At 33.3% G+C, this 14,840-nt stretch overlaps 1 protein-coding gene across 4 annotated transcripts in view; it reads left to right on the forward strand.

The window, feature by feature from the left end:
- LOC143230027 (CYFIP-related Rac1 interactor B-like) overlaps positions 1–14,840 on the forward strand; it is a 68,205-nt gene that overhangs the window by 40,179 nt on the left and 13,186 nt on the right. For all 4 annotated transcript variants that reach the window (XM_076462976.1, XM_076462975.1, XM_076462978.1 and 1 more), the window contains 4 exons: positions 947–1,052; positions 1,960–2,096; positions 3,286–3,360; positions 5,130–5,332. In XM_076462976.1, coding sequence (XP_076319091.1) covers positions 947–1,052; positions 1,960–2,096; positions 3,286–3,360; positions 5,130–5,332 — 521 coding nt within the window. The remainder of the gene's footprint in view (positions 1–946; positions 1,053–1,959; positions 2,097–3,285; positions 3,361–5,129; positions 5,333–14,840) is intronic.

A 14,840-nucleotide genomic window follows, 5' to 3' on the forward strand; every position in this document is an offset into this window, starting at 1 on the left:
TTTAATTATTCCGTATGCAACCATAATTCAGATGATATTTAGTTATAATTTTTGGAATTTAAGATTTATGAAAGTCTCTATGCTATACATCTAATCATGAGGCTTATGGAGAAAAATGTTTTTTAATTATAAGCCATGGAAACTTGATGCTGTTTTATCAAGTGCAATTTGACCAAACATGAGTTATGTTTCTTCAGCTTAGACAGTGTTTCATGCTTTTCTTTTTCTCTTAGGCATTGAGTGGTAGAATATTAAGTAGTGTGGTTAACAGTTTAGCACATCATAGATGAAAAAGATATCAATAGAGAATGTTTGGGGAAAGAATAAAATAAAATTTATGGTTGTATGAAAAACTTTGGTTGTATTTTTAGTTGTGTTAGATATTTTGAGTTCACAGGTTTGAGGTATCATTGTCTACTTTTCAAGGTCTATATCTTGTGCTTATTGAATTATAACAAAAAGCCAAAGCAGACAAGCTACACCCAGATACAAATTAAAACAATAACAGATTAAAATTCAAACATTGTAAAGAAAACAAGATATCTTAATTGTTCATCAAACATTCTCACACTTGTGATGAAAGAAACAAAGAACCAGAGTAAAAGTTCTTATTTTTATTTTTCATCCTGTAAAAATAACTTATAATTTTTTAAACATGTAGAAATAGCATATTATTTTATTCTGATTAGTGTTTAACATCAGTAGTTTTAAAATAGTTACCTATTTTGCCAACTTGGTACTGCTTTTTTGAGTAAGGACTAGCATTGTGTGCATTCATGATAGATTCAAGTTGGACTATTTACTTGGGACTACTTTTTGAGGGTTTGTTATAAGAGCATTGTGTGCATTCATGATAGATTCAAGTTGGAATTTTTAATGTGATTATTAAGATGATAAACATGTTTATGCTGTACCTAATTTATTTATATTTTATTTTTTGTTTCAGGCTATTGCAAATCCTCGAAATGCAACCCAACAGATAAGAGCTTGGGAATCTGTTCTTCCACTTGTTTTTAAACTGAGACAGTTTTATGAATTTTCTCAACAATTAGGTAATAAGCTGAAATGAAAGTAAGTAAGTAGCTGGATTATAGTTGGAAAGTTATTAAATTAGATTGCCAAACTAATAACAAAAGTTAAGTTTATTATTATTTTAACACCAAATCATGATATGAAGTTGTAAACATGGAACAAGCCCACTGACAGTTAGAAGACCTACTCTGGGAGTGTTTTCAGGAACACCATGATTCAGAAATTTAAATAATTAAGAGTCAGTAGAATGTTTTTATTCAGGCTTAGTAACACGGTCATTGTATGATCCTCCTGATGGAATTATGGGAAATGTTTCCCCACTTCTAGCCACTTTTCAGTGTGTCTGGTGATGAAGTAGATGCAAAGCATACAACATCACTAAAATCTAAAGAGTATTTGAAAAACTGGCCTTGGTGATGAACAAGATCTAAGCATGGCCTAGTTGTAAATGTGATGGACTTTGTATCTGGAGGTCCATGGTTCACGTCCTTTGCTGCAAAATTGCACCCCACACCTTGTCGTCAATGGTTTCTTATTGTGTGTGTTTTTCTTATAGCAATGCCACATCGGGCTGATTTAGGTTTATAAATCTGTAGACTGTACAAGCAGGGGGTGAGGGTTTGTTATAAGAGTGATACTAAGATCTCATTATATGACTGAAGGAGCCCAGAAGTTGGTGGAGGGTGCTGTTGACTAGCTGCCTTTTAGTCAGCTAGTAAGATAGCCCCTGTATAGCTTTGGGAAAATACATGAAACAAATAAAGTGATGAAGAAAGGACTGAATTTTCTTTAAAAAGTATTTTTCTGAATGTGTGATTTTACAATTTTTTTAAAGTAAAACAAATTTAGAGCAACCATTGAGAAATATAAGATTAACTTAGGTGATAACACTAAAGTAAAACAGTTACTTATATAGTCCCCTTTCAGGAGAAGCCGTGCCAAAGGTTTTATGGGAGCTATGTTCAGGACCTATGTCTCCTTCTCAACATCTAAAGTGCCAGCAAGCATTAGTCAAGCAGTTTGCTGAGATTTTAGACTTTGTACTGAAATTTGATGATCTAAAGGTAGGCATTATTTCATATTAACAAGTTTTGAACTTTATGAGATAAGATGAATGCTTAACCAGATGTTTGGAGCTGTACTGCTACTACTTGTAAAGCACCTGTTCAATTAGTTTGAAGTCTTAAATTGATCTAATAAATATTTATAAATTTCATTACATGCTGGATCTCCTTGGAGTAAATATTGTCTAGAATTTCAAAGAAATTATTTTTACCAATATTAACTTTAAAGTCAGAATAACCAAAGACTTTTTTTTTGGGTAACAGATCTAATAAAATAAAGAGCTCATGCTGTAGCTTTAAATACTTAATAATATACAATTTAAACCAGGGGTATGTAAAAACTACAGCAGATTTTACTGTCTTGCAGTTATTAATGATCACTGTGCCTTTCTTTTATAAAATACGGATCTATCTTTTAAGTTTTTAAATGAATCACTCACTTTAAAGTTACTAGTCAATGAGTAAGTAAATATTAAGGACAAAATATGTAACATAAAATCATGCTTTATCATGTTTCTTAGTTGTAAAGAGAAATAAAATTAGTTGTCTTCAAGTTCTTTGTATAATTATGATTGTTAATATCATATATACAGCTAGAACGTATCACATTTCTAACATTTCTTCCCCCCACCCCATGAGTCAGTGGTAATTTTAAGGACTTGTAACTTCAAAACCTGAAGTTTAATTCCCTGCACAGTGAACAGAGTGCAAATAGTTCCTTCTGTAGCTTTGCACTTATAAAATAAGAGTAACAAAATCTTTTATTTTTTTATTTGTAGGCTTATTAATAAGTTACGTTGTTTGTGCTGCTGGTCTGGTCGAAGTATTGTCTTGATGTTGAAGATATTAATGGATACTAATGTTTGAGTGTGTGCATTCATTTGTCTTTATACTTCTGTACTTTTTTAATGAGGCCAGTATAATTTTCTAATGCTGAGAAATTGTCTTAAGTTTCCATGCTGCTGCTGAGATTGGTGTCTCAGATACAGCCACTTGTAATTTTGCATTTGCAAGAATGTTAAAATGTCAGTGTTCTGTGCTTTGTGACACTGACAAGTGTATTTTTATGCAGAAGAAAATTAACTTAATTCTAAAAATTGATGGTGTTTTTAAAAGTACTTGGTACATGTTTATTTGATTGAAGTTTCTTATTAAAATCTTATATTTTTATTTCTTCACACTTTTCTAGATGATGAATCCAGCAATACAGAATGATTTCAGCTACTACAGAAGAACAGTTAGTAGGTTGCGACTAGCAAATCATGTAAGATTTTAATTTAGGGCAGCCATCAGATATGTGTGCCACAAACCTAAAACTTCTTATGTATTCCATGGCTTGAATGATTTTTATCTGTTGTCAAAGTAATGATTTTATATGCTATTGATCCTATATATACTGTTGCAGTTTTGACCTTATTACTTAACATCTGGAGTACATTTATACCTCACCCTAAAAGCAATTACTGTTAATTTCCAATCAGAGCAAGCTACCTACTTATAGAAAAGCTATGCCTTTTGTACTAAATTGGGTTAAAATGCATTGTTTCATCAGTGGGTAGCTGTTAACAATATATTTGGTCATAATCCCAATAACATTTCGTGGCTCAGCCAATTTAAGAGATTTAGGTTATTTCTAAATACCTGTATTATGATAATAATGCAAAAAAAATTTTATAACAAAAGTATAAAAAACGTTTAAAATAATAAAATTAGATGCATTAAACATTCTAGCCAATACTATTAATGAAAGTAACAAAGAAATAATGGAGTATATATACCTTAAAGACACACATTAGTTGTTGACGTCAAGTATTGCTATATATTTAATTGTTGTTGAACAGTGTAACGTGTATAAGCTGAACTATTCAAAAACGTTCTCAAAAATGTCTTTAGGCAATAGAATATCCATTAAACAGCTTGAATAGTGAGCCTTAGAAAAGCATAATATCTGATATAAATTAGTATAATACAAGTTACTGTTTACATGTGGAGTAAAATAGCAGGACATTATCATGAGTACCGAAAATAAAAACCTGTTTATTGAGATAACAGAGTAGTAAACAAGTTCAAGAATCATACAATGAATGGAAGTTTCAAAGTATTTTCTAAACCAAATAATTCAGTCCTTATATTCTACATCTGACCAATCAGCAGGTTTATGTTTGAATTCATCCATTGTGAAAATATGTCAAACTGGAATAATTAATCTCAGTGCATTGTGGGTAAAACTGCAGGAAAAAGAGCACTAATTAACATATTTCCATACAATTTTGATAAGTATATTTTAGATTTGACAGCAGTTGTCTATGTATCTTCTATTTTCTTTTTATAAATTGGCTAAATTTATCAGCATCTATTTTATAAACAGTAATACCACAAATCAGTACAGACGTTGCAATTGATTGTCAGAATCTACGATTTTTAGGTGTTTATTGGTCACTTGTGAAAGAAGGCAATTGAAGTGTTTTTTTCATTATGAGAATTCAAGGCTCTCAGTTTAAATGTAGTGAGATATAGGGTGGAAAGTTATTCAACTTTGTTTTTTCCAGAAATAAACATTTAGTATGATTTCTGCCCTTGGTTGTACAGACTAATTGTCATCTCTAGATTTCAAAAATTAAATTTGGTTTATTAAGAATCAGCAAAATTGTTTGTAAAACTTTCACAGTCACTATAACGATCCGGTGTTATTAAGCTTCCATAGTTCCATATATAAATGGAAATGTAACATTTTTTGTATAAACTTGCAGTTTATAATTGTTGCACCTTCATTAAATTAGGCCATTGTTTGCTTAATAAAGAAGTTAAGGCTGTTTTTATCCTGGAAACATTGTTATTGAAAGTTAAGTAATTCCAATCGACATATGAAAAACTAAAGAATAGAAGGGTACTGGTATTCTAGTAATTGAATTTAATGGAAATTAATAAAAGTATGCAAGTTAGATTTTATAGAATTTTGTTATTAAAGAATGTGAGATTTCCAGTGTGTTACACTAGAACACACAGTAAAAGTCTTTTATCATGATGTTATAGGATTCTATTGACGAAGAACTTGAAGTTCCCAATGAATTAGCCAATAAAATGTCTCTGTTCTATGCTCATGCCACACCTATGTTGAAAATGCTCAGTGATGCAACGACTCAATTTGTGGTTGACAATAAAGATCTTCCTATTGAAAACACAACAGAGACTTTAGGCACAATGGCAAAAGTCTGTCAACGAATGGTTGAAAATCCGTAAGTGTTTGGATTTTGCATGAGTATATTCCACCTCAAAATATAATTTACCTTGCATTTCTTTGATATTTGAAGTATGTAATCTAGATTTATTGGAAAAGGTACTTTGTGACATTGAAACTAAAAAATCCAACAGCTTGGTTGCATTTAAATTTTATTCTTAATCTGGAAGTTTTGAGTTTCATTTTTATTCTTATTATATCAAAAGAAGAATTGCAATATTGTTGGGATAATCTTTCCCAACCATCATTGTCAAGTATTTATGGGTAAACTTTCTGTCTAATGATTATATAAACATTTGTGTTGTGTCTAGTTTTACGTGTTTATGTATATACCGTATTTTCCGCCTAATAAGCCCGAATTTCTGGCCCTAAATTTTGGACCTGATTTTTGGGGGTCGGCTTATTGGCCGATCACTCCTTTCAGAAATTTCTTCTTCTTAGGAAATGTTTTTCTTTTGAAAATTACCATAGGCGGTAATTTTGTCCCATCAGCAAAGCACGTTAAGACTACAGTGAAACGTTGTTTCTGGAATTTCATTGGTTACCTAATTACAGTGAGTGGAGCCAATAATGAATGACATATTGATTCCATCTCTGTCTCAATACGACACGTTCTGCTTTACTACAGAACACCAATGATCACACACAACATGCATGCTGACGCTGAAATGAGACTAAGAAATCATTTTGAAGAAACTTGTCACTTCTTAAAAATGGCTTCGGCTTATTGGGCGGTAATAAGCAAAAACCCTCATTTTCAGAGCTGAAAATTGGCCTCGGCTTATTCGGCGATTCGGCTTATTAACCAGAAAATACGGTATTAATTAGAAAGTTCTGTTTATTAGTTATCCAATTAAGTTTTCTTCTTGTATATACAGTAAAATAAATAATCTAACTTGGTAAATAATACTGAAATTTTCCATTTATTTTGGTTTTAAACTCATCTATTTCAAACTAGTTTCTTTCAGCTTACAAAATTTTGTTTTCACATATGATCAACATGATATTTGTGTTAGGTATTGACAAATAAACAAGTGAAGTGGCTTTAAGAAAAATATTTACTTTGTTTCTTATATAAAATTTTTTATATTATATATGTATTTGTGTGTGTGTGTGTGTGATATTAAGATTTGACCAAATCTAATGGAAAATTACTGATGGGAAAATCATAAGTGTAATTTATCAAAGTATGTTATGTAATTTTTACTTCAGTAATTTTCCATAAGATTTGGTTAAATCTTAATTTAAATATTATGAAGTAGCAGTTGTTCCCTGATGTGTTAATGGTAAGTTTACAGTCATACAGCACTAAGATCCAGGATTTGATTATCTGCAGTGAACATAGCAGATAGTGCAGTATGACTTTGTCTTAAAACAAATGGATTGAGAAGAATCAATATATGTACCTAAATGTATTCACTGTGTGTAATGTGAATAACGTACAGTTTTTATGAATCAGTATAATTAGAATGTTATTTCCATACTGTTATCTTGATAATTAAACATATTTTCTGGTATAATATCTTACTTCATCTTCTGTAATAGCTTTCCTAGATTTGTGCTGCCCTCTATATGTTTAATTTTCACTTGCCACTTGCCTTGAGGCTTCCAACTAACATCAATGTGTTTACATGTGGTATAGCTGCAGCATTGAAATGAACATGTGACAACTCTCCACTAATAGAAGTGTGGCTCACCCTCCTAGTGCAGCTGATTTATTCTATACTGTAGAACACAGTAGTCACTTCTCAGTTTGTTTTGTGTGTAACAACAATAAGATTAAGCATTTTTCTGTGGAAGTATCGACAAAAACAGTATTTCACAATTGTCAGTAACTTACACTTTGTCTGGTGTGAAACAATGTGACTTTGTTAATGCTAGCCTACTAATAATATTGCTATTAAGTTTGTCTCTGTCTATTGGAAGAAATGTTGGCTTTTTTACAGCCAGTGTGGAGTTTTCCATACAGCTTGAACTTTCTTCCCCAACGTACCTTCACCTATATTTGTTGTTAATGACAGAAGAGATTTTGTTGCCTTTTCCCACCCTAATTTTACCAAATCTTGGGTAATGTTGTCTTGCTCTCATGACTTAGGATTTTTGGGTATGTTTTTACCTATTCAGTTATTTTTTACAACTGCTTTGTGGTAAACATACCTCATTTGACAAGGCACAACTTTGTGTTCTGTTGCTTTTCTTTGACTCTTAAATTCTGGAATTTTTTTTTTTCAGATTTTGAGGTCTTTTTTTTTTTCATCCTTTTTAGGATTAGGTTTTCCTACCTTTACCTTTCACACACTACCCTTTTCTGTTATTTGTTACATGGCAATCTATCATTTCCCTGTGAGATTTTAGATGAATGTTCATTCATGTATAGATTCTATAACGGTGTGTTTATCTTCCTTGGTACTTTCACTTCTTAAGTGGTTAAGGCACGATGCCTCGGTTACTCAACTGTTTTTGTCTCACTTATATTTCTTCTGGCTCCTTCCATGTGCCTTTTTTGTTTTACTAGTCTGTTTGTATCTTTGGTATCATATTTTTGGGCAGAAAGCCAATGTTATGCCTTATCCTCACTGGTTTCTCATCTCTCCTGTGCTCCTTCTTTGCCTATCTCTATTCCTGCTTCCTCTTTTCTCTCTGTCATCACTTTCCAACTGTCCTTCCACAGCTCATAGACTTTGGCACTTCTAATCTTGGCAGTGTTTGTCGTATAGGCTTAGGGTCAGTAAGGCCTGTTTTGTTTGGTTTACATACCTTTGCTCTCCATTTGTGGCCAATTCAGGGCAACTTAACCCTTGTTTTTCCTTTCCCTATGGGATCTTATTTCTTACTGGTATTGTTCCTGATAGCTACATTTACTATTAAATGGCTTCCTTGTTTTTTTTTTAGGTTTTATTCCCATCTTTTCATGATTCTTGAAGAATACATAGATATGTGTCAAGTCTTGGATTTTTCATGTCTCAGTCATCTTCCCTTTGGAGAATTTCTCACCCTACAGTAATGTTTTACCCCAGGTTTTAGGATAAACAAAATGGATGTATCAGTTGCTTCTTTTCTTGTCTGGTTCTATCTCGACAAGTCTTCTACAACCATGCTCTTCTCCTCTGGGAGGTGGCATTTCTTGGTTCGTTGGTTCATTGTAAAAGAGTCATGCCTCACACTGATTTCATTTCTTGTTGATTTGAATGTTAATTCATTCCTGTATTCTACTCTTCTTTTGATGGATATGGAGCAGTTAATTTTTGATGCTGTGTCTTCTTACCTTATTGTGTCAAATGTTATCTCTCTCTTTTGGAGACTTGGGCTTCCTTGGAATCCTATATCCTCTTGGGTCATGCTCATTTGCTACATGCACAGTGGACATTCTCTTGATCCTTACTTGGAATCCCTTGTCCACAATAGTCTTTCTTTCTTGCTAAATACTGCACCTTGTGACTTGATAAAACTACTCCCACAGTGGATATATGTTTTTCTCATTTGTTTCCAGGTTGGTCAGGTGGTTGGAACACTGCACCTGATACAAATCATTATCAGGCTGTATGTGATATCTTTAGAAGCAGAATTTGATTATGTGTAATGTATCCAAATTCCATAAAAATCAACATTGAAGAAATATCTCAATATGCAAATTGACTAATTAATATTCATTAATTGATAAATATAAGCTTATGATCTCATAACAATTATTTTTAGTCAATATTGGTGCAGATAGACCAGTTGCTTTGCACCATAAAACATCACACCCACCCAAAATGATATCACATTATAACTTCTTTTTGCTAGCATTCCTGTCACAAAAATGAAATAAAATTATATTCCATCATCAATATTATGCCAATGGTACAGGTATATACAAATTAACTCTTTGGTATTCACTTATTAATCTTATATTACCTAACTAATTTCATTTGGCAGTAAATGGACAGGTTATCAATATAAACATTCAGGATTTGATATCATGTAAATGTCAACTAAACATCTTCAAGTTAGGGACATTCACATGAATATAATATGCAAATTATTTCATAAATATTCCTTGATGTCACACTATGGTCCATGTTATTAGCAACCCACTGTGTGAAACTCCGAGGAAAGCTCTCTGCTGGCAAGGTGTCTTCAGTCATTTCAACTTGGATTGCAGAATGCTTGTACCTTTGTACTTTATCTTATGAAATTGAAAATCCCAACCTTGCTAGTTCATTGATCAACCATTTTGATCTGTACACACTGTCTAATTCAACATCAAACTCCAAAAGAATTTGAAGGATAACAGATTGTGGTCTGGATTAGTCTGTAATGCACTGGCTAGTGCCAATTTGTTTAAGCTCTGATGACAGTAATGTTTACATCATTAGTTTCAGACAAGGTGGAATCCACTCTCTGATTTTCTTAGTTGTTGAGTAAGAGTCCATGATGCACACTTTATCTTTAATTTTGGATCTGGTAATTTTACTTGCTGCTTTTATGATCCACTTTGCATTCTCTTTGATGTTTTTTTCTGTCAGCATGCCATTTGTCATTGATAATATAATCAGCCATGTTATGAAAATATACCATGCTACTTTTTACTTCCATTTCAGCAAAAGACATTGCCACCATATATTTCCTGTAGTTTTTATTTAAGTCTTTTACTGGAAGAGATTTCAATAATGCCACACTTGTTGGAGCTTTTGGCCATTTGATCCCATAAGTTATTCACTCTGTACAGTTCAACATCACTACATGATTCAAGCCACTTACACAAGTCAATGAAAACATCCATCACATCTTTATTTTCAGACTGTCCAACTAACAGCTGATATTCTGTTGTTTCTTGTAAAGGTCATCACAACATGAAACAAGAATGGTAGGCCTTGTGAAATATTGCTTCAGCAGCAACAAAATCGTAGCACTGTCGTAAATGCCTTTCTGCATCAACACATCAAGTGTTAATCCTCTCTTTACACACTGTGAGAATGTTTTTTTTTCAGAATGGCAGTGTATTGGCTATTTGAATTCCATCATTGCAACTTAGCTGAATTTATGCAGAAAAACCGTCACTCTCTGATTGCAGTTCAGTTCATTTATAACTTGATGCTTCTTCCTGAATACAGATGTTTTAATTCATTTATTATTTAAGTATAATTCTGTCTACATATTTGGTGAATGAGATTAGTAATAGATTTATCTGGTGTGCCTGATATACTTTCCAATAGCACAGTCAACTTAGTGTCACCTCTGAGTTGGCTGAAATGTAACACAGTATCCAGTTCATTCTTAGTCATGATAGTTTTCATTGTCAGTCGATATATTTCCTTCATTTTAAAAAAAACTCTCAGGCACATAACACACATTTTCTTCATGGCAATAGCTCTGTTGTTGTGACAGAATTCATATTTTTAGTACACTTCCATTGTATCAAGTTGTCACTGTGGGAGAGGATATATTAAGAATGTCTGTCAAATTAGTGTATTTTTATTTCAATTAAGAATGACTCCAGCCTCTGCAGATTGTAGTCACATGAGAGATAACAATGAAAATTCCAGAACGTGCCTGCACATCCAATTGTAGCATTAACTATTTTAACAGAAAGGATGTTGTTTGTAATGGAAAGTAAATGTTACTTCTGTAAAGTATTTGGTGCTAATAAATCAGTTTCCACACATTAAATTTTGTTGATTTAATTAAATATTCTAGACAACAGAATACTGATTTCTATACTTTGGAAATTTGTTTAATAAGTTCTCCCCTACCTTTTATATATTTGTGTAATACATTTATATTTTCTAAGTGAACTATTATTATTTGAATTCACACTAACATATGAATGCTTATTTGATTATTAAATGTTTATACTTAATATTGTGATGCATAACTCAAATTGCATAAAATATAAATTCACTATCAGCAAACTTATCAGTGTATTATATGATTTTCCTAAAACAGATCTTTGTATATTTTGGTTTTATTACAGTGGAAAAGTTCTGTTTCCAATGGTACCAAATACAGCTTGGTGATAATTTTGTCTGGGTTTCATTAATTTTCCCTATTTGATGACCAGATCAGATGCCACCTTGATGAGATGGAGAGTATGTCTCAACTCTTACATGAATTTGGGTCATTGGTACAATGACATATTATCCCATCAGATCCACCTCTTGGAACTTTTGGTGGTAAATTGAATTTTGGACTAGCTTGTAGGCATATCTTAATGATAAATACAGTCACCCTCATGGCTGTTTCCTATATCAGTCACCAGGTAGACACTTAAAGTCACTTTTCCTGTTTTAACACTATCAGTCTTCTTTTCTGAGCACATTCTATAGAATTACATCTAATAGCTTCTCTTATTCCAGGTGTCATGGATAATTGTTGAGGCCCACCAAGATACTACCAATGGATTTGGTCCTTTGTTTCTCTGGTGTTCAAGGTGCTGTGCTTTCATTTGGATATTCTTCTTTTCTTAGCTTTAGTTGGGGTCTTATCCCATCAGAACTGGTATAAACCGTTTTTCTCTCATACTCATCTTCTTTCTTGTGTTTTTCTGCATTCTTGACAATCTGTGTTTGTCATCCTGGAAACTTCTTACTGGTTGGCTCAGCCAAGGTTTCCTCTATTGAACCTTTTCCTGCCCTCTCTTTCTTGTCCTCTATCTTTGTCACTCTTTCTGTCATCTATTGGAGGAGTTCATGCAAACTGGCATGTGGCTTACCTCACTTACCTTTGTCTCACATTGTCTTCATCTTCTGGCTGTCTGCTCTACTAGATGACAACTTCTTTGTGTCACCATTCTACATACCTCTTACCATCTCAAAATGGGTTAATTCTCTGTTTTTATATATATTACATTTACAGTGACCTATTTCTACATCTGTAGATTCTGCTCAACGGCAAGTGGTAACTGTCCAGGTATACTTCATTATAAGTCCACACCATATGAACTAACAGGCTTATACCACTCACTGATGAGGTGAGGTGTCCCACAAGAGAATTCCTCACAGTATTTTACTTCAGAAGTAAGGTACTTACCAAACCATACCAATTCATTGATTATCATGAGTAAAGCAGTGTCAATATAGCTGTCTATCCCTTCAGTCCTGGTTGAAAATTGAGACTAGCCTGTTTCCCAAATAGGACTTTTATGCACTGTCTTAGAGTGCACTGTCTTCTATCCAAACTCTACTGCATTGTTCCCCTTTCTTCCAGTGAAGTATGGGAGTCTCTGCCACATACCAGTTCCTAGCCTTTAGGGTGGTGGGCCATGGAGGCTTCCTCGTGAGTGTGATCTCTTCCACTTTACTGAGAGTAGGGCAGTAGTGTTCTGCCAATGTAGGTGATATGTATTCTTCTTCTACTGTGGACCAGAAGACAAATTCCTGTTATTGCCTGGTTTTCAACTGGACATATCCACCACATGCAATTCACATATTCCTTGGCTTTCACCCATCCTACCACTGCTGAATGCTAGTTCCTAGACAGTCTGGTGTAGTATTGACATAGGGTCAGCCAAAATAAACATGTGTGAATGGTAGTGGCCCTTCTCCTACTGCATACCAAATGAAAAATGTTCAATGCTGCCTTATTTTGAAGTGGAGATGACCTACCATGTTTGCTTTCCCCTGTCCTACTCTCACCTTGATGTTGGGTTCTGTGTGACTGGTGTTTTTGTGCGAGGTCTGCATACGTAGATGCTGTGCTTAGGTTATTGTAATGGAAGTTGCTTTTCCTTTCTGCTTTCTGGGTTTGAGGTGAAGACAATTGGGAATCTTCTCCTCCTATCATGGACTGAATGACAAATACCACCTGATTTTGGACAGGAGTTGACCCACCAGTTATGGTCTGACCTGCTCTAGACACTCTACCCTATCTTGCACAACCTGTTACTGATTGGACCAGCATACTTTCCATTTAATTTCATGATGTTATCTTCACTACAATCGAAAATTATACTGGGTGCAGATTCCCACAAGTGTGACCCTATACATTAAGGTATCTCATTCCAGTGATTCTCTTCAAATATCTTCCAAAGAGTGCTCATCTAGGTAACTTTTGCCCTGGTTCCTACACCTTTCTTAACATGGAATTTTAGTTATTATGAGAGCAAAAGTAAGGCATAGTATTAGAAGTTAACATTTTCCTATGCTGAAAATGTATTTCTGATAGATACCTCCACTTTCAATTCCAGCTCATTCTCCCCACTGCCAGTGCATTTTTAGCCTAATCTCAAAATGATGATTGTGCTGTACATTATAGAGGAATTTCACCTGTCCTAGGAGGGCATGTTACCCTCCTATTGATAGGCAGTTTTTGCATGCTGCAATGCTACATGATCGTAGGTGGAAGCCTCAAGGCTAGTGGCAAGATAAAATTTCACAGAGGGTGCCAGAAATTGAGGGTATTTATTACCTGAATAGAGGTAAGTATCTCTCAGAAATACTATTTTATTGTAGCAAAATGTTAATGTCAAATATTTTGATTGGATGTAGCCTAGAAGCTAGTGAGCCATTAATGCAAATCTGAGGATCTATAGTGCATAATCTGTTGCTCAATCAATGCAGTTCATACATTGGAGCCATGGGTGTGCTATAAATGCAATACCTAGTCAACAAGATTAACCTAAATAGGTAGCTTTGGGTGCTGATGGAGCAAAGAAAATCAAATATATTATCTTGATGGACCCCATGAAACAATTTTATAAAGATTCTTTAAGCCATCTGATGATATTTTCTAATGACTAAGTTTTCAACTTAAATGATAATGTAGATAAACATATTAAAAATTATTTAAATAATTCAGTAGTCTATTAGAATACACAAATGAGCCTGTGAATGACCATCTATTCTAATTTTGATAAAAATACTTACAGTGCATTGGTTTAATTTATTAAGAGCTCAGTCTTATAAATTAAGTAAGAATCAGCTGTAAAAACTTAGTTAAGTATATACGTTTCAAATTTCTGTTACTTTCGCTTTTGTTGAAGCTATGTAGGTTTGTAAAAACTGCAAGATACTGTAAAAGTAGAAAAATTCAACATTGTCTCAACAAAATTGTATTAGCAATAGTATGAATAGTTCTACATTAAAAGTACTATCTCATATTATAATATTTATTTCTGGCAACCTATCAGTTCCTCTGCTAGAGCTGTTTTCAGGTTATTGTGTAATGCTCCAAGTTATCTGCTGTAATAATTCAGTAGCTCATGCAGTACAGCAATAATCTCAAAATAGAACTGTAAGCCAAAAATTTTGTAATTAACCCTGGTCAGGGCAAATTGATTTTCACTTGTTTCTAGTTACTGATTTTTTGTTGGACTTAAGTATTTGTTGTTGTTGTTTGTAAGTAAAGAGTAAAATATAAGTAACTAACTGTACATGTTCATGTTAAAAAAATAGAATAATTGACTCTTTATGGACTGGTAAGCACTATTCAGGGGTTAAATGCACACTTTCATATTAAATTTCAAAATTTAGGTAAAGAGAGTAAATTTAAACATTTTAAATTTTATTTTATTACTGTTTTTGTAA

The sequence above is a fragment of the Tachypleus tridentatus genome, chromosome 10, assembly GCF_004210375.1.
Source record: "Tachypleus tridentatus isolate NWPU-2018 chromosome 10, ASM421037v1, whole genome shotgun sequence".
NCBI lineage: Eukaryota > Metazoa > Arthropoda > Merostomata > Xiphosura > Limulidae > Tachypleus > Tachypleus tridentatus.